The sequence below is a fragment of the Ammospiza caudacuta genome, chromosome 1 (assembly GCF_027887145.1).
Source record: "Ammospiza caudacuta isolate bAmmCau1 chromosome 1, bAmmCau1.pri, whole genome shotgun sequence".
Lineage (NCBI taxonomy): Eukaryota > Metazoa > Chordata > Aves > Passeriformes > Passerellidae > Ammospiza > Ammospiza caudacuta.
In genome coordinates, this window is record NC_080593.1 from 31029905 (window position 1) to 31057831 (window position 27927).

General features: G+C 39.8%; 1 protein-coding gene across 1 annotated transcript in view; it reads left to right on the top strand.

Moving 5' to 3' along the window:
• Positions 1 to 27927, top strand: part of HDAC9 (histone deacetylase 9) — a 274618-nt gene that overhangs the window by 101583 nt on the left and 145108 nt on the right. Inside the window, exon 13 of the mRNA XM_058801306.1 lies at positions 27558 to 27735. Within this exon, the coding sequence (XP_058657289.1) occupies positions 27558 to 27735 (178 nt within the window). The remainder of the gene's footprint in view (positions 1 to 27557; positions 27736 to 27927) is intronic.

Genomic DNA, 27927 nt, shown 5'->3' on the forward strand with positions numbered 1-27927 from the left:
CTAGCTGAATCAATAAGACCTAATAGGTAACACTTATTTCCTCTAAGGTTCACAGTACAGCAATGCAGGAATTAAAAATGTTGTTTACTATGTGCTGAATTAGAGCTCCTGTCCCCTTTAGCTTTGAGCTAACCACTAGATGACACTACTTCCCACTTACTTAACAGGTGTGGGCATATATTCCAGCCTCCTCATGTAACAATCCATGTATTTACATGTTTCTCAACCAAAGGACTTCAAAAATAACATTATACAGGAATTGCCTTCACTACTATACATTTTGATGAATTCTGTGTAGATACACATGGGTATTTATGTGTGTGCATGAAGATGTACACAAGCAGCACATGTGTCTTTGCATTTATAGAAAAAACATAACTCACTCTGTGAGTCTTTAGCATGCTGTAACTTAGCAAGTGTTGATGACAGCTCTACACAAAAGAAACCAGAGGAAGTCCAAGAAAAACTTAATAGACTGGAGTTTGTGGAGAACGTTCCCCTTATCCCCTATCTCCTCCCCTCCCCCCAAAAAAAGATACTGTCTTGGCTTCAGTAGTGTGGTTTTGGAAAGACTGGGCTGGGAGAAAAATACCCCACTGAGAAGTCAGGCAAGAGTATTCTGCACTGTTCAAGTCCAAAAATGACAAAGTGTGAGCAGGAGAGAGACAGAGGAGCGCTGTCGTGCATATCCATGAAGCACCGGCTGCTGCGGCTTTTGAGTTAGGAAGAATGAACTTTCCAGAAGGATGTGTGGAAAGAATCCCACGTTTTTAAAAGCCTGATTTCCAGAAATCCAGGAGCTCCACACTACTTGAAAAACAGATCCTCCAAAGTTACTTTTATGCTTCTAAATTGCATGCATGAGAGCATGAGGATATGTAATGGAGTAATAGCACCTTCAGATACATTTTTATTTGTGTCCCTGTCAAAAAGCATCTTGCTTTCTTAAGATTCATTTCAATGATTTATAACCCATTTTCTCTATATGTGCTATAGCTCTAATACATTTGTGGTGTGATTTACTTAAAGATTAATTTAAAGGGCTATACTAAAACTTGTCTTCAAAATCAGTTTGTCAACTGTTAGTGCAAAAATGCAGTACTGATAATCAAATTAAAAATAAGAATTACTTTCTGGTTGAATAATATAAATTTGAAATATTATAATTCTTCTTCATTTTACACTTATTTTGATCATGATCTCTCACAGCTGTAGTAATGTGAGTTGGCTACATCTTTATCTCCTATCACATTAGCCATGCACTTCTGTACTCCTGTTGAAGATGCCCTGGTAGCAGGGAAAGTGAGACTTCTTGCCTTGGAATTATGCTCTTCAAAATTTCCATTTCAAATTCTATCACAACTCATTTTTTAGCATTATTTTTTCTATTTTAGAAATACAAAAAAATTCTATATACATTATAAAGTATAATGATGTTTTAGAGTAATATGAAGTCTATTCAGTGTATATCTAGTGCTAGATCAGTGAGGAAGGTATTTTTGCTAATAAGCTATTTATATAAAGTATATTTTATAAGAGACAGAAGTCAAATTGCTGATTTGTGGGGTTTCACAAGAAGTTCCATGGCCTTAAGTGCCAGTTTTGCTGTCTCTATGCAATAGTTCAGTTAATGCAATGTTTCCTGTAGTTCTGTTGAGTGTTTGAGAATTGAATTTACAAATAAAACCACGTTCACTCTCAAGTAATTTCTTCCAGTTTACAACAGTGCAAGTCCATCCTCCCTATAAAAGAGCAACAATATACCATAAACAGGACCATACTTGCAAAATTATGTTTTTAAGTAAATTGTCAACAAAAAAAGAGATATGTTTATCTGTTGGCAGCCAACAACCTAACTAGATCCATGTAAGAACTGAGATTTTTCTCCACAGTTAAGCATGCTCAAGTCCACAGAAACAGCAATGGCTGGAATCAAGGCTACCTAAATTGCAACCATAAGCAAAGTAATCAAAATCAAAGATATGGTTTTATCTTGCACATGTGCTATTTAGACAGGTTAATTTATTGGGGATTATGGATCTGAGGAGAAAATATACCTAATTTTAAACATAAAATAAGAGAAAGGCAGAGAAGTAAGATATTAGCCAAAAGTTTTGCTTGTTTATTAAAATGCTGTCTTGCATTTAATCTAAACAAGTGCAATTACTTTTTCAGACTTTGATTTCCTCTGCAGATCTGGTGCTTTTACTTTTCATTTAGACAGGACATTTATGCGAATTGCTTCTTTTTCACCAATTTCCTACAATTTCTTAAATTTGTCAGTGAATATGTTTGAGCAAAGCCTAATTAGGAAGGGAAAAAGTTCTCCACTATGTTTTTGGTTAAGTATGAGCTACAGGAATTTTAGCTAGAGCATACCAAAGCAGGCAAGACAAGAAAGCAGCTTCAGACTAGAATCTGGAGCTTGCTGCAGTAAAAACACCCTGTTGAGGCAGATGCTGCCTGCGTAGGGAAAAGTCTGATTATAAAAGCACACGGTGTGAACTTTTGCATTGCATTTGAAAGGAGAGATAAAAAATCAGTTCCAAGGTACTTTTGTTCTCTCCTTCTGACAAAAGGGCTTTAAGTTACAGTTACCCAAGAAATGCAGTACTGGGGGGCTTGTCTCTTCCCTTTCTCAGGGCTGAGAAGGGAAAGCTTAGGAGGAAAGCAGCATAGCATACCTGCTATGCTTTTGGAAAAGAAATTATGATTTAATGATGTTTCATTCTTGCCCTGTAGCAAAGGAATTCTTGTTAGCTGGATCTGACATGGAGCAGGAAAAAAATACCTTGCCCCGAGTAACTAGAAAGGCAGCAGAGTACAAAGTGTGCGAGTAATCAAACGGATGTGAGCCAGGTTCAGAAAGTGGAAAGGAACCTATGCAGCTTTGCACAGCCCTGGAAACCAGGTATTCATAAAGTCCCCCCTCCTCTCTCACTCACATGTGTGACTGAGGCAGCAGGAGCAAGCATTTTGGGCAGTGCAAATGCTGATGGAGGGGATGAGCAGCCAAATACACCTTTGTTGTGAAGCTTCCTTCATGGCTGCAAGGACACTTGTGTGCCTTTTGACAGCTGCTATGAAAGCTCTGGTCACATAATCCAAAGTCACTGTATTCAGGTTATCATTTTAATTGCCTTGCTGAAACTTCTGCTTGCATACTAACAGATTAGAACAATCTACCCTGTTACAGACTTTATCACACTCTCAACTCTAATGTATAGTCTGGTGCAATGGAGTTCAGAAACACAGTTTGAAATGGAGCATATACCAGTGAAGTAGAAGTCAGTTTTATTTTCAATAAGGAGAAAAAGAAAAGTTACCCTTCTGTGCACAGGTATTCAGGCAGTTTATAGCAAGAAGTTCTTAGAAGGAGTTATTACTTCCTCAAAACTTTTAAAATAATCTGAAGACAACACTATTCAGGATTAAAGAAAGCTCTATGACAATTCAGTGAGATTTTGTTCTCAATAGATATTAATTTTGTCTGGTATTTTCAAATCTACTTTTTACCTAAGACAGCAATGGTCAGGTTCTTCCTCTATGTAGAACCATGTGGTGATGTTTCTTGCAAGGGTAAAGTATGTTTCTTAGCTCACAAGGAATGTCAAAGACCACACAGGAAAAACAAACAAACAAAAAATCCCTAAACCAACACCAACAAATTATCAAGAAAGAAAAAAAAGCAAAGATACAGAAACTGAAAAAAACATCAGTAGATTCAAAAAAAGAAATGGCTTCAAGCTTGCTAGAGAGAAGCTTTTGAATGTTGAAAAATAAAAGCTGGAGGTGTATGAAAGTATTTCTGTGAAATGTGTTACACCTACGGTACAATCCCTTTCTAGCAGCTGCTCATTTTACTAAGATCGTTGTAATAGCTGGTTTTATGCACTTGAGGCAGTCAGGAGAGTCCAAGGCAAAAGATTTATGGTTTGCTCTGGGTATAATGGTATGAGAGGAACTGGCTGCCAAAAGGGACTGTGATTTGAAGAGGGCGCCTTTGGTTTGGTAGGTGGTGTATTTCTTCTGTGGCTGGAGTTCAGTAGACAAGTTGTTTGATGCACTGGCCAATGATAACTATCTTGGGAGTGGGAGAAACCCAAATCCTCCAAGTTTCAAGGAGAGAGCAGAATGAAGTACTTGGGTATGTGGAAAAAAAAAAGGAGATGACAAACTCTATGGCAACATGAAGTAGATCAATTCATGGGGCACTTTGTGGTCTATCACTTAAAAAAAAAAGATTTATTGACCCCCAAACCATGGTAATTTTTAGTATTAAATGGACTTCTTTTGAAGACTAAGCTGCTTGAGAAAGGGAGACAGTAGTTTTGGAATGGAGCCCTCAGCCTTAGGAATAACACTGCTGGTTTGGCTCTGCTTCCAATATTGTTGCCTAGTTTTAAAGCTTTTCAGCAGGACTTTGCTTCAGTCTGATGACCAGCATGAATCACTGTGGAGCAGATTAACACAGTGTTTTCCCAAGTGTCTAATCTCATCTTAAAATCAGAATACAAACAGCAGCAAAGCATCTTTAAAACCCATGGAGTCCTAGGAGCAACCTGAAATTCAGCCCCAGTTGGCATTTACATTACCTCGGGCTCCAGGGCACCACTTGGACTATCCAAAATTCTTGGAAAGTTCTGACATTTCTGCCTTGACCTAAAGCATTACCTTTGCATACTGAGTGCAGCTCTTGGCTTGCCTGCGAGGATGGTGTTATATGTATAACATCTTATCCTCTAAATCCTGCCTGCTGAGTGGATTCTTCCTTTCAAGCTCACTTTTTATTGCTAGAGTGAGAGTTTTTGGAGGAGCTGTGTGTCTATTCCTTCTCTTTTGCTCCAAGTTTTTTCTGCTATTTTAGCACTCCTGAAATCAGGACTTTTGCACTTTTGAACCAGTGTCAATCCTTCCAAGAGGCAAAGCCTGAGAGACACTGATTGAAAGTTTGCTTAACAGTTTGCATACCTCCATAAGGAGACCAGGCTAGGCAAATGCAGATTAAGGTCTTTTCAAGTTAACTAGAAAATTCTCTTCCTGTTGCTGGATTTGGCATTTTTGACATCAAGAGATTAATCAATATAATTTAAACAAACAAACAAACAAATCTGTTGCCCTTGTATTAAGATTAGGAGATATTAAAAGAATTAGGAACTTAGCACTAAGTGATTTGAAATCACTGAGATTTCACAGCATCATCAGTGCTGATAAGAATGTGTGCAAAAAGGGACAAAGTTAAATAATGTGGCAGCAAACAATAAAGCATGTGTAGATTTGGAGAAGCTGAATTTAGGCATTAAGCATGCTTCAACACAGTTCAGGTCATTGACCACCACAACAGACAGGAACCTCTGTGAAGCAATTTTAAGTAAAACCATAAAAAAACTTAGGCCTCTATTTTGGAGTCACCAACTTGCCTGTAAGTGTGGGGGTCACCACCTCAGAGGTCCATGCAGGTGATGCAAATGCATTCTTTCGGATCTAACAAAAACATTTTCTTGTTTACTTCAGTATGCAAAAACAATGACAAAGGAGCTCATGTTTGAGAGGAGCCTGAATTACTTCTGGGGGGGACTGCAGGCCCATAGACTGAGGGTGGAGGTGCATCACTATCCCAAAGGTACTTTATAGACTGAGGATTATTATATAGTTCTCTGTGTATTAAAGGTTGATAGATTTGTTTAAACAATAAGCAACAATACTAAATTCGGTATGAGAAATTTCTACCCTTCTGTAACAAAGGAATGAAGTGAGAGTTCCTTAAAAACATATAATATGAAAAGTTACCAACAGTATTTTGAATATATTATAAATTAAAATGAGCACAAGTTTTTTGCATGTCACTCCACTGCCTTTTCTCATGTTACAGTTAGGTCAGAACTAAAAAAGATACAGGGACTCTAGTAAGTACCATAATATAAAATTATATGTTGATTTTTCCATGGGCTATTAATATCTTGTTACTGCGAGACTGTACTGGTTGGTGGTTTCTGGCTTAGTGGTGTTTGGCTTGTAGGTAAAGGAAAAAAGGAAAAAAAAATAGAACAAATAGAACAGGACCACCTCTGACACAAACACTGACCTCCAACTGCTATTTTATGTAACTTATTTTTGGTTAATTCCGCATTTTTATATTTAATAGAAATTAAATAGCACTATATTTTCTTAGTCTGTACACATTTTTGTGCACGTTCAAAATAATATGTGGGAAATACTTTTATCTTGCTTACAAGTTTCACCAGTATCAAGATCAAGCGTCTCTTAACTTCTGGATCCTGGCTGGAATTCCAAGGGACATTCCAGTGGGCGAGGGAGTAGAAGATGTACAATTGCAGGTAAAAGGGAAGAGAATAATTTTCTCTCACAATCAGTCACAAGGGAGTGTGGAAAAAGCAGTGTAGGAGTGGTGCCTAATGTGCTCTCCTAGGGCAATGCCCCTTAGACACTCCAAACACACAGTCACAATCCAACCCGATCTTCTTCTCCTCTCTAAAATATCTGAATTCCTAAATATCTAACAACAAAATGTTGAAGAAATTCCACTTTTATCTTTAAGACAAACTTAAATTTCCATTTGAATGGGAAATGACTCAGAATTAGGAGACTGAAAATGTTACCACATAGCTTGTAAAGGTTAGTGGTATTTAGTTATTGATATTAAAACCTTCATGAGGGACTGCATTTGCAGGGGGTTGCTAACAGAATACAGAACCTTTCGCCTTTGGGTCACTGGATCAAATCTGTCTCTTGTGGATAGTGACCAAAGTTTGCTACAATTTTAGTTTTCAGTGCCCTATATAAATTATATAGGTAGAAACTAGAGATGGAAAAGATTTGTTACAGCTTGCAGCCTATCCCCCTGCCAGCACAGAACTGTTCTCTCTAATGTATTTCCCTATCGCAGATTTTCCAGTTCCTAGTTTGTCCTGCCCACCGTGCAGAGTAAAGCAGCTGGTGTTAATTGATATCTGAGTTTAACTGGGTCCTGGTGACCTCCCCACTCTGACCGTGCAGCTGCAGGAGGAATGTGGCAAGCACCCCTCTGCTACCTGCCTCCATGGCAGCGCTGAGTGGGCAGCAGCCCAGAGAACTCCCACATCCCTCACTGCTGCCTGGCATGGGGAAAGCAGGCAGGAGTCTCAGCTCCTTCCCACCCTCTGCAAAATACCTTAAAATACAGGAGGATTACTGAATCTCGTTTTCACTGCCTCGCTTATCCCTCTTTAAAGCCCTACCAGTGTCCCTTCCACAACCAAACAGCTGCAGGTCATAGCTCTAAATTGTCAGGCTGATGGATTAGTTCGGGTAGCTAAAGGGAAGGCCAGATATTAGTTTAGACATTGATATGGACCAAAATTTTCCCAAAGTTTGGAAGAGATTTGGAAGCTTGAGTGAGTCTTTTTGATTTAAATGAAAAGGTTTGAACCCTATTATCTTTTACAGCTTCCATTTGCAAGTGATTAACTATGTTGCAGAATGCCCATCATGAAGTGCCAGGAACTGGGTACTGACAATGTTAAGGTTAGTCTTGTAGGGTATTTAATATCTACTGCTGGCTATAGTGTCATAGATGTACACAGTCTCTGAAGGCTTAAAAAATACAACAAAAAAGAAGAGGTACAAAAGAAACTGAAACAAACCAACAAAAACCCCACAAAACCCAGTACAGTGACCCATTCCAAAGCAAAACAGAGATGTAATAATCAAAACAGTTTTTACTGTCCAAAAAAAGAGTCAAAATGGGGTTACTTTGGGCTACTTAAACTTGCCCACCACTGAGTGCCTCAAGGTGCAAGTTGCAACACTGAGACAGCTAGAACTTAAGTGGGATTTCCTCAGCACTTCTAATTTTGGCCATATGTGCCTGTCCCACAAACTTTATAATCCAATGCTTCCTGCTAAAATTCTAGTAGTATAACTGCAGCCTTTAAAGTATCAGAGTATTTTTAGAAAAAAAAGCTGAACTTTGTTGCTGTTGCTCCCTGGGTGCCCCAGAGGCTGAAATGCCAGCAAGGGTGACGTGTTGGAGCTGCCCCCACAGCCCAATGTGCTGCTGCTGCTGCTGCTGGCAGGTGCTGCTGGAGCTGCAGGAGCACAGCTTGCTGCTGCTGCAGGGCCACAGCTCAGCACTCCCAAGTACCCCATAAAACACCAGTTTCTCCATTCACAGTGCAGCTAACAACTGCTGTGTTACCAGAGTTAACTTATTTCTGCTGTTCACAGTGCCAAAGTTTCAGCTGCTGAAAAGTTCAAGTGATCCTAAAGAAAGATCCTTTGGGATTCAGAAAGTTTACCATCAGGTGGTTTAAAAGAGAAGAATTTAAAACAAAAGAACACCAAACAGGAACACAAGTAGCACCACAAAAATAGCAGTGAATCTACAAAAGGGACACTCCACATTTTTTTCCTAGGTAAAAAAACCCACAACCCTGTGTTGTGAAATGTCTTCTTAAAGACAGATTTAGAGAATGAAATTGAGGGTTATAAACTTGTAGCCAACAAAAGCAAAAAAGGCTGGAATGTTGGTAACCAATTGCAAGCACAGGATCCAAGCAAAACATCTTGAATTGCTGGTAGTGTAATAAATTACAGTTTTCACTTTTGTATTCTGCAAGTGAAAACAGCACTAAGTCCAGCTTGAGAGAGGGAAAGTAAAGGATGACCTTTTTAATTCGCCCTCACCCATTACAAGTAGAGGAACTGCAACATGGAGCAGTGAGAAATGAAAATACAACACCCATCATTGTGTGAAGGGACAGATTCTGCTCCCATGAAATGGGGTTCCTGTGCTGCTGAAGAGTTAATTGTCAGGTAGCAGTAGATGAAAGCCAAACCAGGCTCTGGGATGGTCTGCTGTGGTGGCTGTTATCTCATTTTCTTCCATGGATTAATTTTCCCCTCTTTAACTTTAATTAGATAAAAGTCTAGGGGCGGGAGGTGGCCCTGGAGTGCTCAAAGGGCACGAAATGGTCAAGAGCTGTTTTCTCTCAAACTTTGATTAGCCTATTTGATAAGTGATACTAAGCACCCCAATTGGTTAATGAATGAGGGGTGCCCTGAGGTAAATGGCTGGGAAATTTAGCCTCCCCCACAAGGATGGTGAGTATGTAAACTTCTGTCCTTCAGTTAGGTGTCTACCGTGGTCGGGAGTAAGGGTGATTTATATCCTATCTGGGCCCTGGAGTGTATCTACATTGATTGACTCTCTTGATCTTGACATCAGTCACTTCAGCTTTCAGAGAAAGGGGGAACATGGGAGATAATGAAAGCTACATTAAAGAAGGCCTTAACATTTATGTAAACGTTATTCTATCTTCAAAGGCAGAACTATCTTTCAACAGAAAGGAGATTTATTTCCTAGTTGAAAATATTAGAAAGTGGCAATATATTTAATATCAAACCTCTAATGTTGGTGCTGGTCTCAGCCTTTAGGCTTTGTCTCTTATTTCTTGACTAAACTGCATTATAGTCAAAGTTTTACTGCATACTGCTTGCAAGTACTGATGCAGGCACACTAACGACTTGTGCAAAGACACACCATCCTCTCCCAGTGGGGAGCAGAGGGAAGAAGAGAGAGAGAAAGACAAAATTAAGAGTTTGAAAAATAGAAGCAGAAGTGTAGAGGAAACCATTTGGAAAACTCATGTTACTTTGTATTGAATGTGGGGCTTTTATACAGGCAAACCCATGGCAGTATAAACCAGACACATTTAAACATTTAAATAAAACTAAAATGCACTTCTCAAATGCTCCCCTAGGGATTATCACCTAAATAGTAAGATTTCCCTGTCTGGTTGCCAGCCTCCCCTTGGCCTGGAGAAGAGGTGGCAGATTTTGGGCATGCTGGGGCAGGAGGGAGCCTGGCAGGGGCTGGCAGTGCCCTCTCTCCACTGAGTGCGTCACCCACCAGGCAGCTGCAGCACAAACACCAATTAAAGGACCATTTTCAACAATGCTGAGCAGAAAGGTAGTTCGTGCAACTGAGAACCAGGGCCACATTATCACCACGAGAGGCTGAAAAAGTGCACAGACCCTTCTGGGTAAGCATGTCTAACTCTGCTATGGTATACCAAGACATTCACAACATCAGGAGGGCAGCAGGGAAAGTGGATGAGAAACTCTTATTTAGCAAATCCTGAAATATTGGATCGGGGAACTTTTGCTGAAGTAATGAGGAGATCAGTTAAAAACACGCAACATTTTGGTGTGGTGGGTTTTTTAGGCTTGAGGTTTTTGGGTTTGTTTTTTCTTTTCCTTTGCACCATAAGTAGTAGAATTCTGAAATTTGCTGCCATGGAAGATTTGAGAATAAGCAGTACAAAATAGGATTAGACAAATTCATTGACTACATGGTCATAAGCATGGAAAGGAAAGGAAAGAAAGAGGGATGTGCCTCTAACATCTACAATGTAGAGATTCTAGATGCAGGGAGGGTATGAGGGGAATAAATTAGAGAGGGTAGCAATGCTCATTTGCTCTCACTAAGTAACATCTCCTGTTATTTGAGAGATTATTGGCCATGATAGACTGGCCTAATGCAGTGAGGCATTTCTTGTGTTCTTATAATCATAAATCTGCTTTGGCTCATCTCATCCTTCAGTCATAGCCAAACTTAGATTCTTCTATTCAATTTGTGTACTAGTTTTCTGTCTAGCTTGGGGGTAAAACACATTTCTGTTTCCTTTTCCTTGAGCCATGAATTATCTTTGTCAACAAGACAAGCCTTTTCCGTTTTTAGCTATGGATCCCAAAATGCTCCAAATCTATATTCACAGCATGCAAAATACACTAGTATTTCTGAGTAAAATACTGTTGTTAAACACAGCCTAAAAGTGCAATAAAGTGGTAACTTATAGAAAATAAAGAGATAGGGAATTTATAGCCCAGCATCATCTTATTAAATATGCCAAGAACTAGGACTACCATGTAAGGCTGAGTAATTAAGGGAAAAAAATATATCTGTGGGAAGTTTTTGTATTAACTAGTATCATTATAAGCAGAAGGCATGCAAAAAAAGGCTTAGTTGCTAAATCCTCTCTGTGATGTTTGGTAACCAGCAGACATAAGACATAACATTTGCACACTAAATGGAATATGATCCTCTGTCTGGGAGAACTGGTCATTAATATGCAACCTGCAGAGCTGGGATATTTCTGTGGTAGTGAATAATTTCTTCGCAGTGAAAACATTAGTACAAAAAAATACATAGCAAGGTGAGAAGGAAGAGGAAGTTGTCTTTCACTCAAACACAGAAATGCAGAATTACACAATCTAAATGAAAGTCTTTATTTTATCAGTAATAAGAGGTCATGGAATGGGAAGTATGCTAATCAAGAAAAGCACAAAAGTATGGTCTTCACAATCTATAAACAATATATTTTACTCAGATAAAGGAAAATTAAAGGGCTGGTATCTTTCCTAAATCCAAAATCACATGACATTAAAATACCTGGTCAGAACAAGTTAGAAGGAAGTACAAGTTGTTTCTTGGACAGCAGTTCTGGACAGATAACATCTACTGAGTGGTATCCCTAACATTATGCTAGTTCTACTATATTCCTTCACACTCTTTTTTCTGCAGAACTCAAACAAAGCTGGAAGTGCTAACCTCCCATCTAAAAGCACCTTTAAAAAATAAATCTAAGAATCAAAGCACAGACAAGATGGCAGGAAACAAATCCTCTGCAAGGAGCTGCTGCTGAAGTGTCTCCCATGTGTTAAGGGGGTTGAGCTGTACTTGACTTTGAGGTTTCAGCATTCCCACTTCCTCAGTCTTAAATAAACGGTTCGTTCTGGCAAATCAAAGAAAACCACACCTGACTTTACATTCATACCTGTAATTTCCTCAGATCCACAGTGTTATTCTGAGAGAACAGACAGCCCATGAGCAGAACTGCCCAATGGATTTATTGACTTATTCTTAGAGAAACAAACAAGCATGATTCCTGCACTGGAGCTGCTGAGCTGAGAGATAATATCTCTCTATATCTGTGCAGACATTACCAGCATCTAGATCAGATTTTTGATTCTTCACTTAGTGACCAACAGTCCAGACTCATACAGCAATTCTTAAATTACAGTCCCAAAGACTCTTAATTGCTTGCTACAGGGCAGGCAAATCCCTGTCACCAGCCATCAGGACATCCACTGGGCAAACAGCCCAGCTAAGCAAATAGTTTGGCTTAACATACACACAGGCCCACAGCATTAGATGAGAACCACACATGTGCATAAAATCTGCTCTAGATGAAAATGCCTACAGAAAACTGTGTTCATGCTTTGTTAGGGTGTAGCAAGTACTCAAGGTGATAAATCATCTCTGTTTCTCCACCCATCCTCCCCCAGCTGCACAGTGACTAAATACTTCTATCAACCAGGCTTTAAGTCAAATCAAGCTTTTTAAAATTCCTCTTTCTTAATGCTCTAACATGCATGGGTTCACAAAATTAAATTACAAAATTTTTATCTTTTGGGATCAGCCCTGTTTCCTCCTCCTTGTGTTTACTTTCCTTCAGTAGCTGACATCAAAATGTTTTCTGGAATGCTGAGACTAAATAAGTTATGCTTAACTCAATATCTAATATAAATAGCCCTGGGGAAGCTCCAGCAGCACAATCATAAAAGCTACCGTTTCTTTTAATAGCTTGCCACACTTTGCTGATATAGTATTTCTCTAATCACCAATCTTTACGTGCCTTCCTGACCTAGGAGCTCCCTGTCCAACTGACTTTGTTGTATCAAAGGCTTGTGTCATTGCAAGAGTGAATGGCTTTCATTTTTCTCCCTGAAACTTCCGGTTCCTGGCATCTGCAAAGAATTATTCCAAGCAGTGTTTTGCTGCCTTGCGGCCACTGCCCTGTAGTGGCCTGGCTGATGGAAGTGACTTTTCCCAAAAAGGTTAGTGACTGTGGGCAGGCACTGCAGCTGGTGCACAACCAGCTCTGCTTTCTCAGCTGATTTTGTCTGACCACGGGGCTACCACAACCACACATCACAGCAATTCATTTCTGGGGAGTTTGGGGAGGAATTGAATAAATAAGGTATTATACTGCTGGTGAGAGACTGCTTTACAGTGGACTACAGCAATAAACAAAAGCCTTCCAGAATAACCACAGATTTCAAACGCTTTCCTATTACAACAGAGGTAATCTAAATTTAAAAACTTTTATAGAAGTTATCATTGCATAGTGATGTAGGGCATCAGGGTTTTCTTACTGAACCTCATACTGTATGAATTTCCAAAACCCACACTTGTGGTGCTCTATTTCCAGGTGATAAGAATATTGGTGCCTGGATTCAGAGTCTGAGCTATGATTTGTCTTTTTTAAAGCTGGATTCTTGTTCTCTCTACACCTCTCCTGTCTAGTTTCCCTTCTCTCACTTTTTCTCCTTTTGCTCTTGTTCCTTATATTTACCTCTTTTTTTTCTTTTATATGAAATGTAACTGGAACCCTATGTACCATGCCAAAACAAACTAAAAGAAACTCACTGTTTTTTCCTTTTATTATTTTTTTTTATGGGGAGGGGGGTGTAAGGAAGAGGAATTTTAAGGTAGGTTTTCATTAAATATTATATGCCTTAACTCCACAACTGCAGTCAAGCACCCCTAGTACTGAGCACCAAACTGTCTCATTGCAAAGGACAAACTACTTGAAATCTCCATGGTTAGAAGAGATAAAGCCAGGGTGAGATAAGGTGACACAAAGGCTCAGAGACATTAGAACACTGGTGTTAGCTCATACAACTGATCAGTAACAGATAAAATCTGAAAATCCTGCTTTTTCTTCTAAGAGACAAGATTAGGACAGCATTCCTCAGAGACGGATTATGTATTCCAATTACTTAAATTAAATTTTAATTCAAAGAATGAAAACAAAACATCTTCAGAGATCCGAATCCTCCCAAAGCAATCTAACTTGACCCAAACCTCTCTGGGGACTTTCAGCCCCTGGTGCAGCTCTTTGGGCAGCATGGCCCTGTAACCCTTCTTAAATGAACAGAGAGGCTCTCACACCCCCTGTGCCCCTGGGGAGCAGAGAGCCCCTGGGGACACAAACACTAGACACTTCACAGCTGAAAGGAGCCAGCCATGGGCCCCTGCTCAGAGCTTTTCACTCCCTTTTTTCTCATTACAATACAAGCACGAGGTGAGACAACTCACGCCTCTGGTTTAGGCAGAGTATGTGCATTGGTCACCCCAAGCTGTCTCCATGGGAATGCGCTGCCCACAACAGCAGGGACAGTGGGAATTCCCTCTCCTGGCCAGGGTTACCCAGGCACCAATAGATACCTCTGATGCTGTCATGCTTTAATCTCAGCTGGCAACTAACTACCACCCAGTCCCTTGCTCAGCCCTTCCCAGTGGGATGTGTGGGGGAAATCAGGGGGAAAAAGTAGAACTCCCTGGTTGAAATCATAACAGTTTAATCAGTGAAAGAAACCAAAATACAATGATAACTAGCTTTTGCCTTGGGTATTCCCTTGGTCTTTTTTGATTCAATGGGCCAAAAATCTCACTGCCTTCAGGTGGCAGCTACTCATAAATTAGCACCGTGTTTCCCTTCCTGCCACATGAAGTTGGAGTCTATTAATTACATAGTAACACGATGAATTTTGCTCTTAGCAATCATTGCACCGGTAACAAAACTTAGTTTTCAAAAGAATTTTGGCCATATCAGCATGAGTAACTTTACACATTTTATACTGAAATATCTTGAATCTCCATCCAGTTCTGAAAGGGAGCTCAGTAACCATTTACTGTCACACACACAAAAGGCTGGAGATTAAATGAGGCAGCAGATGCTTCCACCTGAAGTTGTATTGAACCCAAATTTTCAAAGTATATTCTGGGGTTTTGTACCTGGAGCAACTCCTGGATGTACCTAAAATCAGAATTCTCCAGTTAATTAACAGTTTTATATAAAATTTACTGAAGTCTTGCAACTTCATGATTCCTTCTCCCAGAAAGAATGAGCCCCAGGAACTTCTTAAGGGTGCAATAACACATTGCACATAGGGTGTTATGACATTGGCAAATATTGCTATATGAAAGAAACAGTCATCAGGGCTTAAATCCAGGCTGGGGGGGGAAAAAAATGACAAAAAAAGAACCTGGTCATAGGCTAGATTGATGCCTCACAATGCACATGAGAAAAACTGAGAAACAGCCCTGTCTCTTATTTCCATCTGTACTATAAAAGTCTTTTAAGTTCGCTGTAGACTGACTAAAAATAAACAAAGAAGGCCAGGTAGCAGTTGTCAGATTCTTATGAATTAAATTATATCCATATGTAAAGCACATTTCAATAGCCAAGGAGTCACTTGGATATGTGAATGTGAACTTTTATGATGAAAACCAGGGATATTTCTAAAATTGTCAGAAAAAGCCAAAAGCTTGGCCCCAATCTTACCAATTTTTCCCTTTTTGAATGTTGCTATTGTTTAATTGCTCTAATTACATTTTTGTACCAAGAGTAGCAAAGAGAAACCCCAATACCCATAGTCAGAGGAGGATTTGGAAAGGGAGAGAGGGAAGAAGTTGAGAAGCTCACTGCCTGTGGCTGGGCCTCTGGACAGCATTAGGTTCTCTGGTTGGGCTCAGGGCTAAATCTGTCATTTTTAGTATATCTGTTGATACTGAAATCAGGTCAGGTTTAACCCCGGTGTTCCTGGGAAGGAACCTTCAAACATGCCTTGTCTTGTGGAGTTCCAACAGGAATTGCTGGGCTGGCAGCCCCCAGTGCCTTGAGCACTCAAAGCTTTCAGCCCACCTTTGCAGCTCTGCCAAGGGCCTGAGATACATTTCTGAGATATATTTGTCTGAGATATATTTCACAGCATCCATTCTTTTTCAGGAGGTTCCCAGTGGCCAGCAGGGCTTCCAGGCCATCCTGAATGCAGTGGCATGGACGTGGGGTGCCAGCTGTTTGGAGTGCTTTGGCACTACCTTGCTTGGAGTGCTGTCAGCACATCTCTTGAGACTCCCAGTGGCCCCAAAGGTTGGCTGTGGCACGATGTGCACACACGTCATGATGTGTGCACACATGTTATGTGACTGCCTGTCCTCCTGATTTCTCTGAGTTGGTTTAATGCTTCCATAGGTTGGTAAGAAAATGGACTGGATGTTCCCAGCAAGACTAAGGACCATACTGACCCCAAAGACACAGAAGCTGCAAAGTTCCATGAGCTCTTTCACCACTTTGTCAAAATGCCTCATTGTGGGTGATAGGGATGATCAGCCTCCCTCTCCTCACCCAGTCTGCTCAGAGCCCTTTTGCACCCAGCTTAAAGATTATAGAGTAGGGATCACAGCTTTTAGTTTGTCTGAGCAGTACCTAAAAGCTGTGATATTGTACAATGACAATTGTTCCAACATCTTTCTCTTATCCTTTATCAAATCCAGCAACATCAAACCAAAACAGCTTCTGACCATACCTCCATGGCTATGAGTTGTAATAAGAAACACAGAAAGCCACAGTGCTGCATTATCTCATAATTAAACCAGATAGAAAGCCAGAAATGGAGAATATTATTGATACAATGCAATTATTACTGATCCAGTGGTTAAGGAAAGGACTTAAAAATCAGGATTTCCAATCCTTGTGCGCTTTGGATCCATAACATCTACACCTTAGCTTCTTCATACAAGAATACTCTCTATGTAGCAGATAAATTACAGATTATTTACATTATAATCTTTAATTGAATAGTATAATGCAAGGTGTGTGTGTGTATATATATATATGTGTGTATATATATATATATATATATACACATCATATTCATAAAACTTATTGCTGAGCAGGAAAGGTAACATTCCTAGCAAAAATAAAAACTACAAAAAAAACCTTAAGCACAATATATTACATTATATATCCGTCTGAAGAAAAAAAGACATTTGCAAAATTATACCAGTGAAAATTCGTAACACCTACTAACACACTGTCAGACAATAAACAAGCACAGCTTTGTTTTCAGCATGTTAATAGCTACACTTCTGCAACAGAGGAAAAAAAATTATTCCAGGCACTAAAAGATTTTGTTTGTCACAGGCCCCAAATGGAGAGAATTTGGGGACAGCTATAATGTTATCTTGAGTGAACACAGGGCCAACATAATTACGAATAAAGAGCTAAGAAGCAAGGGGAATTGTCTGCATAACTTCACTTGCTAAAATCCTCCCATAGAAGGTGGCAGGTAGGAAATCTGCATAATAACAAACTTGTCACAACACAAGGCCAACTAAATACAACAATTAGAATTAACATTTTGCTTTGACTGGTTCTCAGGATTCCTCCACTCTGTCCTCCCAGGTTTCACTAGATATAGTTAAATTTGTAGCTTTTTATTTGGTGCAATATTTTCCAGTATATATTTTTAATGAGTTTTGTATGCCTGCAAGAATTCTGTCTCCCTCCTTTGTGGGCAATGCTTTAAGAGGCAGCTATTGAAGTGACAAGTCCTTCTCTCAGATATCCCAGTCAAAACCCACAAAAAAGTTTCTTGGTTCCCCTCTAGTTTATCTAGACTTACAACTGTGTAAATAATCCAAAACAGAGCTGAATGTTTTATAACTTATGATTGGAGGAAGTTGCCTTCTCCACTGACTGCCAGGTCCTTCCTTTTGAGTAACTGGAACGCCTCTGCTCGTGGACTGCACCCGCACAGCTCTCAGGATGCTGTATTTGTGCATCCCAGCTGGCTCATCTGCCTCTTCCCCACTGCTTCTGGTCTTCCTGCTCAGCCACTAACTCCAAGACAATCTCCAGCACATGGATGTTCTCCCAAGCTGCCATCAGACCACAGGGATAGTGGTTTTAAGGGACTTCACCAGCACAGGAGTTGATCTTCAGGGCTGCCTTCCCCAATATATGAATTGAGACACCACTATCTCAGCTGGCCTTTAAAACAAAGAGATAGTAATTCTAAATACTAAGCAGCTATCCTCTGAAAAAAACAAAAGAAAAGGGCCACTGGAATAAGTTGCACAAAATTTATCCTTCCCATGAAACAGAACAGGTAATATGGTATCTGCTGAAAGTTACTTCGCATTTTAAGTTTGGTGATTTACTTAAGGAATAAGAAACTGCATCATTTATCTTGCAGTCTGCATTATACAATCTGTGCTATGCTAGCATATAACATTTTCCTTGTTTGTTTTTAACCCTCTAATTGTTCCTAAATCAGTAAACATAAGGGTTTTCCCCTCCATTTTCAATCTACCCATTCTGGCAATTCTCCCACTACGTTTAAAGCAGCAAACCCTAGGCTGAGAAAACAAAGTGGGAAATATTTGTAAGTAATCTTTGATGTTCAATTCAATTTTTATTCAAATCACAAATAAATTGATCTTATCCCAAATAAAAATAAAAAAATACAAGCTGTACTTGTTTGTTGCAGAAATATATATATTCTACAAATGCATAGAGCATTCTACAACTATGTAGAACTCTAAGTATATAGAACAGATCTGAAAGGATTTTTGTGACAGTTTCTTTTTCTATCTACAGCATATTTCCTATATTCAAATATTTTATTTTGTAGTCTCAAGTTATATCATCATTTCCCTGTATATCACTATTTCCTTGTGTTCCAAAATCCAAAAAGTGTAGTAGGGCACTGCACTGAAGAGAGAAAAATGTTTTAAAATATCTTGTGATAGCTGCAGATGTGTGTGTGTACATAGACAATTTTTCAAGAAACTCTATTTCTTACTACATATATGTTGGAAAAACGTAGCCTGTGGGCATTTTAACCACATTGAAGTAAGGTGTGAGATTTGGCAGTATACCTTCTCTGAAATCTTCAGAGGGGTAAAAGTCACAGACCCACAGAATGGCTTGGGTTAAAATGTAACTTAAAGGTCATCTAGTTCCAAACTCCCTGTCACGGAGAAGGACTTCTTCCTCTAAACCAGATTGCTCAGAGCCCGATCCAACCCAGCCATTAACAAACCCAGGAATGGCGCATCCACAATTTTGTTGCAACTTATTCCAGTGGCTCATCACCCTCACAGTAAAGAATTTATTTCTGATATCAAATCTAAACTTAGATTTTTTTTTTTGCAGTTTGAAGCCTTCCCTGTTGTCCTTGCATGCTCTCACGAATAGTCCCTCTCCATCTTTCTTGTAGGCTTCCTCCAGTTACTGGAAGGCCACAATTGGCTCACCCTGAAGCCTTCTCTTTTCCAGGGTAAACAATCCCAATTGTGTCAGCCTTTCCTCACCGGAGATGTGCTCCAGCCCTCTGATCATCTTGGCAGCCCTCCTCTGGATACACTCCAACAGCTCCCTGTCCTTCCTGGGCTGGGACCCCAGAGCTGATACAGCACTGTGGGTGGGCTCTCACCAGAGCAGAGCAGAGGGGCAGGATCCCCTCACTCACCTGCTGCCCACACTGCTTGGGATGCAGCCCAGGCACATTTGGCTTTCTGGGCTCTGAGTGCACATTGCTGGGTCATGTCCAGCCTCTCATCCACCAGCACCCCAGGTCCTTTTTGGCAGGGCTGCTCTGGATCTGTTCATCCCTCAGCCTTGTGCATTAGATACAGTGACCTGCACAAATGCTCTATGGAGAGAGAACAGAGTTGGTCAAACACCCCAGTGATGGCTCTAATGTTTGCTGACCATATGGTCCACTGGTGTTTCCCATTCTGACCTCACTGCGCCTCCATACAAGGGAGGAGGCATCTGTAAACCCTCATGATTTTATACTTAGCCACTGATGTGTTAGTGTGTCTCGACTCTATATTGAAGAGCAGGGTTTTCCAAGATTTTCTTTTTATATGTCAGATCCAAGTAATTTTCATTAATTCTACAATAAAACCTGAACTCAAAAGAATTGTCTATAAACTCAAAGCAGAATCATTGAAATACGTAGAAAACACAAATCTGCAGCAGGACTGCTAATGACTTTAGTCTGGAGAATATTATTTTTCTGTGTAAAGGCCAAAGTAATGATTCTTCACTTAAAAAAAAATCATACAAGTCTGCTACAAAAGTAGTTCTGATGAAGAGCAGAAAAATGGAAGTGGTTGAAATGGTCTGCATAAAGTAACACCAAACTGATTTGCCAATACTGTTGAAGAGAGTTGGGTGACATTTCTGAAAGCAATGAAACACGTGGGACAGTTGATGTTATCATTAATTAGTTTTGGCCAACATATCAACTTCTTGATTTCAGAAAGCTATTAGGATTAGGTGGTTGTAACCATTAAACATTATTATAGAGCCTACTTATTCTTCATATCTAAGTAAAAGAAGAAAATACTTGTTAATACTGAAAGTTAGGGCAAGACATGTGAACAGTTGTATTTTCCTTTTGCATTCATTCTTCCCTGCATTCTTTTTTTGGAAAGCACCAAGTGACTTCTGGAAAGTCAAGTTTTTTTCAGTAAAAGCAATAAAGTAACAAGAAACCTCTTCAGAGGTTTCCTTAAAGAACAAAAAAAACATTTACCACAAGATATTCAGGTGGTCTATTTTTCCCCTTTATTGTACCCCCAATTATTTGTACATTTGTATTAAGTATCTGGGAGAGTCAGAAAGAGATGAAAAGATTCAGCCAGGAGTGAAGCTTTTGAGGAGGTGCTGCATTTTCTTTGGATGAGTGCTGTGCACAGTGCAGTCAGCAATTTAGCAGGAGTGACAGAAGTCAAGTACCTGCCAATGTCGGGAGCAGAGCAGGCAGGTCTCACAGGAGCAGGAACCAGGAGTGAATCCAGCAGCTCAGTTGGACTCCTGGAATTTCCCTCCAGTAAAAATGCTCTGACTTTTGGGCAACCTTTTTCAGTCACTTCCATAATTCCTTTCTTCTTAATCAACCAGGTTTCAACATAATGACTGCTTGATTCATGTTTCTTAACAAAGACCACCTTGTGACCACCTTGATTCCTCACTTACATGGCACCAACATGGGTTATGTTAAGATGGTCAGGCTTCTGGAATCTTTCTGTCCAAGAGAGGTAATTTTTAACCTCTCTCCCTTTAAAAGCACATGTCAGCAGCCCATCCACCTCCTCATGCAACAGCAGAGGTAAAAGGGAGGGTCCTGACCCTGCTGTTACATCCTACATGCTGTGACTCCAGCCAGCACTTGCACATTTAGCCATGCAACCCCATGGCCAAAACGCACTATGTCCTATGTGCCTCGATAAAGGAGCATGCTCTCGTTATCCCATTAAGAGTCTTTGCTCTTCCCCTATTTAATGGCCTAAAAGTGTTGTAAATTTTATAACATTTTTTGTCACGCCAAAGGCACTCCTGTGCTAGAAGGGAAGGATGGTAGGAGAGGGACAGGGAACTCTACAGCAGCAGCTCTGCAGCTCCAGGAAAAGGAAACAAAACTGGTTGAGGGTGATTCCTTGGGCTGTCACTGCAGTAGGACCAGTCTAAGTACTAAGCTCTGCCTTGACAGCAGCTGGAATAAGCTATTCCACAGTCCTTCAGAAGGCAAGGGGAAGGCACAGGGCATGGGCTTATTTTGCTGGGAGGAGCACCTTGCTGCCCAAGGCAAATCTCTGCCTGGTACTCCAGGCAGTTTGGGGTTACAGCTTCCATCCCACTGCTCTGTATCTGCACCCAAGGTTCAGTTTTGAAGACTTCATTTCTGTTTACCCATTTTCTAGTCAACACTGTGCTCCTTGGATTACAGCAAGAGAAATCCAAATTCTATAAACATCTTGATAACATGTGACATAATATATCCAGATGCCTCAAGGCTGACTGTCCTGTTTTTTCCTGTCTATGCTTTTCCTTGCTCTAAATCCATTTCTACCTATTCAGTCTATGTGTCTGTAACCATACTTGTAATTTACTTACTTTTCATAAAAATGCTGATTCTGAGTTTGTGGTTGACTACATTTCAGATTGTGATGCTGGGGTTTTTGATGACCATGGAAGTTGTGGCTACACATGTGGTTTTGTCAAAAATAGAAACTGGTAGGACATCTCGGTGATGTGTTTTCTCCAAGTGACAGAGAAGTTAAAAAGATGTCTCAAGACATTCATTTGCAAGGATATCTCAGACTGATTTCTATTTTAGGTTTTATATATTGACAGAGAGACACCTTTCCTACACTTTCACATTTGTTCACACACTTTTTTTTTTGAAGACCTCAGGACCTATTTTTGCTTGGTTTCTGAAGGCAACTAGTTATGGTTCTGTTTGAGGACAGTAGGCAAAACAGCACTTCAAAAAACTCCTGTGTGAAAATTGCTAAAAATTCCACTTACCCACAGTTTTTTGTCCCACGGAACAAAACTCCTTTGTACAGGCTTTCATTGCTTTCTATGCTTTTTTTCTGTTACTTCTGAGGATAACCAAGGTCAAACCTATTAATATATTGTATGATATTTCTGAAGGACTGTTAACTACCTACTGGGTTGAAGGAGAAGTTTCTGGGTGACCAGAATTTCTGATTCAGTCAGACTTTGGATGATGCTGTCTTAGTTTGGGCCAAGACTGCCTTCACAGGGACCTTAAGGCAGAACTGAGCTCTGTTTGCTGCAAGCTGAAGAAGCCTTTTTGCTGGATGCAGTCACTGGCTGGCCGGGACATCCTTTGGATGCATTCAGCTGCACTGGGAAGGTGGGAAGCCTAGGAGGGTGGTAGAGAAGACAAGTGGCAGGATTTGAGGTTGCTCTGTTCCCATGTTGCCACAGGGGTCTGGACAGGTCCTACTCCAACAGGAGCCATGGGGTGAGACAAGGCATCAGAGCAAGCATCAGAAATATCCTTCAAAAGAAGGAGAGAGAGGAAGGTCTGAAAGGCAGCAGGTCTTGTTTTCATCCTTACCTAGGGCAAAATTTTCTGAAGCATTTGCATGTAGCTTTCCCCATCAGGAAATTACCCATCCTTTGGGTAATTTTCTGAAAATCATGTGGAAATTAGCAAACAGACCACCAAAAATGCTTTGAGAGGAAAAGCTTTGTAAGGTTAGTAGTGCTTAAGGTCTTTTGGGAGAGGAAGGCAGGACACACAAAACATGGCAAGACTTTTACAAGTCTATAGAAATTAGCACACACTTCATACTTCAGGAGAATGCACCAAAAGCACAACAAGAGAGGGATATAAACCTGGCCACAAATATATGAGAGTAGCAATCATATTATTAAGAAATGTAAAATTTTCTCTCCCTAAGAGGAAAAAAAGTTCTCTACCACAATGAAAAAAAGCCAAAGCATAAACCCTGAAGAGAGGTGTGAATATGCCCATACACATGCAGGATTATGCTACAGACATACAAATCTTTGGATTTATTTAGCTGTGACTAAATATTAACACAGTAAATTAAAAAAAAACCAGACTGCTAAGAGGCAAAAAAAAGCTTTTATGTGTGAATCCCACATCTTTTTTTTTTCTCTGCACAAAACATAACAGTTCAAAGTACTGTGAATATGTAGATAGCTCACCTATGCTTTATCCTCCAACACAGACCATCTAATAATCCAACAAAATGTACTTGTGATTTATCAGGTCTCACACCAGTAGAAATAAGTAAACAGACTTCATTAAAATATTAGAATTTACAAAACATTTAACTCTAAAATGTGCAAATTACACTTCTACATGAAAGGAATATTCACACTAACCCAAATTAATCCAAAGCCCTGCTAAACAAACTTTACAGTAATACTAGGAAAACAACAAATATTTACCTCCCATGCTCCCAAAAGGCTCATCTTCTTTTTAGATACTGATTCTAAAATTCCTTCTCAAAATAATTACTGAGAGCTTGAGCTTGTTTCTGTGGAAGGGGATGGATGGCCCTCCACCAGCTCCAGCAGAGGCCCTAATTGCTTGCCTCTACTAATAAACTAATCTCAGGCACCTGGAACTAGCAGGCTCCATGCCGGGCAGACAGGGCTCAGGTTACCTTAGAAATGCTCCAAATATATTCACACAAATCACTCGCCCTGCAGATGTGCAAATACGGCTTTTGTCATATTGCTGGAGAGACAGACATGTGTTTGCAGGGCTGCAACACATAAAACCTGAAGATGAATTCATTGTGTTCCTTTAATCCCTTCCAGAGGCCAGGTGGGCATTTGGGGAGCCAGATAAGTGTGTTGATTATCCACATTACTCATTGCATTAATCCACTTGTCTGTGACTCAGAGTATCAGAAATGCTTACAGCATAAATATGTAGGTGGCTGGAAAAAATATATGTATTTCATGAGTGCCTGTTGTGTGTAAAATAAAACCTAATCAGGAAGTTAACCTAAAACTTTGACTAAAATCTAAAGAAGTCTAAACTTTGCTGATGTCTACAGTTTGTTAATATTACAGTTAAAGGATCTGGATGCCATGAGAGGATGTAAGCCTTGGTAAAAGCCTTGTGAGACAAATTATTTTTAAGAAATTTTAAAAGATTTTCTGTGTCTTCAGAAATTAAAGCAGGTGTCATGCAATGTCCATGGAACCTTCCAAAAATTTCTTCTCCTTCCCTGAACAGATTATGTTGAAAAATATGTGTCAAACACAGTAGGTTCTTGGTTTCATTTGAGGAGGAGAGAATGACATAAATAGGACCCACTTTAACCTGTAAATGGAGGAGAGAAAGAATAGGCTGTATTCTTGGTCTCCAACAAAGTGCTGAAATAGACGTCTAGTTTAGGTGATGTTCACACAGATTGATACATATTTTAAAAAAATTTCAATTTTTTCATCTGCATAAAAAATATTGTTTCTATTGACTACACAGACACAAACACAAAATTACTTTAGAAACAAAGTCAGGAGCATCTCACAAAGTTATCTGTGTTGTGTTATATTCTAAACTTTTTTTTTCATCTTCTTCAAGATACTGTAAAAAAATCCCAAACCCAGAAAACAAACAACCCAGCAAAAATAAACCAAAACAATAACATCAAAACAAACAAACCAAACCAACAAACAAACCCAAAACCCACAAACAAACCAAAAAAAGCCCACTTAAATTGACTTTTTTAGATCAGAGACCTGGAAGGATTGTGTTTTAGATATTAACCGAATGGCAAACTTGCAGCTTCACTGAAAAAAAAAAGTGCAGATATTGCAAAACTGAAATTCAGGTCTGTAAGCAAAAGAAGGGCAGCTCTAAATCCTCAGAGCTCAGAGTCATCCAGCCCTGAGGAAATCCAAATGGAGACAGCATCCATCTGCCCTCAATGACAGCTGAATTTCCAAGACTTCTTTAAGAAATATGTTTCAGTAATAATGTTTGGTGAAGACTACCACAATCCACTGGTGCACCTTTACTAGCTTGAAGAACATTCCAAAAGTGAATAAATCCTTTTGTCTTCTGTACTCTAATTATTATCAGAAAAGTGAACTCAATTAATGAATCATTAACATGTATGAACATTGAAAGATACATCAGAAAATCCCTTGCTCAAAGAACTACAGAGACAGCATCCATTTAATGAATGCAATGAAGACAACATACAAGGTGAGGAGAGCAGATTTCCACGGATTTCCTGTCTGGCAGCAACATTCTGTGCCATGAATGGCTCCTGCAGGCAGGAGTTTGGCTCCTTCCAAACTCCTCAGCAGGGAGTTTAGAAGAGTAGGCAGGAGATTGTGAATCCATGAGCATCAGACAGACAGTGCTGCTGCCATCATTTGATCTAGGATGCAGGGGGTAATCAATAGCAAAATACCTCCTGTGCCTACTTTATTGTCCACTAAGCCAGCCTTGAGGAAAGTGAATGCTAAATTCTCGCAAAGGAATGTATCTACTTCTGTTCTCCAAAGGGAGAATATTCCACACAATATTGTGTCCGTGCATTCTTCACTCGTCTCCAATCACACACACTCTCAGAAAAGGTTGTAAAAGATATGTATGCCTATGAGAACAACAACAACAAAAATCTCCTCTGAAAATTTATCACAATCAAAATTCTTACCAAAACTAAGCAAAAAGAGATTTCAGGAAAAAAAATCCTGAATGTTAAGTTTTATTATGTTCAGAGATGGATACACAGACCTCTTCAGATAGCTCAAGATATTTCCTGGAATATGTAACACTATCCTGTCATTGAACATTTAAAAAACAGAATGAAAAGTTGGGGACTGTATTTTTAAAGGAAGGGAAATGGTTCAATGACTCTAAACCAAGACAATTTTTGTAAAACCTCTTTTTACTTACTCTTATTTTTTCTTCATTTAGTCACTTATGACAGGGTCCCAGCTGATTTACCTCTCCCATGACCTTATGTCATTTCACTGAAGTAGTGACCCTAGATATTAATGTGGGTTTTGGGGCTGCCTTTTAAAGCATTTATTCTCATTTCAGCTATTATTGATGAGCACTTGTTTGCATAAAGGCCTCTTTTATAACATGCAGGGTAGACATTCTCACATCCTATGAGCTGCCAATTTATTTTGCAGTGTGTGATGGGCTGGGGTACTCCCACCTGCCTTCCCACACAGCCTGAACTCAGCTTCACCTCTCTGAGCAGCCAGAAATCTCTCCTTGACCAAGCCAGGCCTCTGAGCTGCTGTCCCAAACAACCACACACAGCAATGCTAATTGTTACTGGGTTTATTAAAAAAAAACAGAAAAGAAAAAGCCACACACACACACACACACACACACATATATATATAGATATGTATTCCTGCATTCATATATATTGAGCCCAGGTGAGGATAAACAGAGCCTGCAGTTGTAAGTCATAAGTGTGAATTTCAAGTGAATTCATATTAAGTGGTTTGAAAATATTTCTCTAGCATCCACTTTTGGCTGAGGTTCTGGGACTGCATGCACAGAAAAAAGAAAAACAGAAAGGAAAGGCTTTGAGAAGCAATCCTACTCCGTGGAGTGAGCCAGGTTCCTACTGGCTTTGCAGGGTTTTAGCCTTTGTCATGTCAGCAAAAGTGACCATCTGTTGACAAAACAGAAGAGAAAATCTTCTTTTCTACTCCATTATACTCTTTTCACACCTGCCTATTTCCTTGAAGTGTTTGCCTCTGCCTACAGCCAGCAGCAGTTATGACAAAAAAAAAAAAAGGTTCCTAAGTGGGATCTCACATAACAATTCCTGAATTTCTAAACAATTTGTGAAAACCTATATGCAAATCATTGCTACTTTCCAGGGAGTTCTGGGAACTGAGTTAACTGCAGAAACTCGACTCTCAGTTGCTCAGTGCATTTGGTACTGAGTAGTAAGAACATCACTTTTCACTTTCAGTGCTGTGGGAAAATTTAACTTCTATTTGTGTACAGTCATAAAACGCATGTTCTAACATCATATTATGTATTCAATATATTAGAAAAACTTTGTATTTTATAAGCCTTTGCATGGGAAGCTGCTTTTCCTGTCAGGGAGAACTGACAGGTTGCCTGCCATCACCTACTCTCCAGCAAAGTCAGTAGCCCACACTGTCAGTGTGAAAACATCTGTTGAATGGATTTATTGAGAGAGCCTTAGGTACAGATTGGGGGGTGGGGGTCCCCACTGTTTATTACAGCCCTGACCTAATGAACTTAATTTGTTGACATGTTTCCCTCAGTGTTTTACTTGATCCCATCTCACATTTCTTTCTACTGTGCTGTTTTCTTGGAAACAGGAGTTCCTGGCACATCAGCATGTCCACCAGTTGCAAATCTACCAGGCTCAGATGGCTACAGTTGGCATGGCAGGATCAGATAAACATCGACCACTTTCCAGGACCCCATCTTCCCCCACTGACTCCACATTACCTCACCCAAACATGGACCAACCCAGCCAGCATGTCTACACAACTGGTAGGGTTCCCTAAAGACTGATTTTAATAGGCAGGGAAAATGCATTTGTTCATGTGGGATCAACAGACTTAAATACCTCAAATGCCTCCTGCAGCAATGCGCTCAGTTTTAGCCCTATTGCTCCTCTGTTTTATGATGCTATACTGGCACCAACTCAACCAGTGCAGCTGATAAATCACAGGGTTAATATTC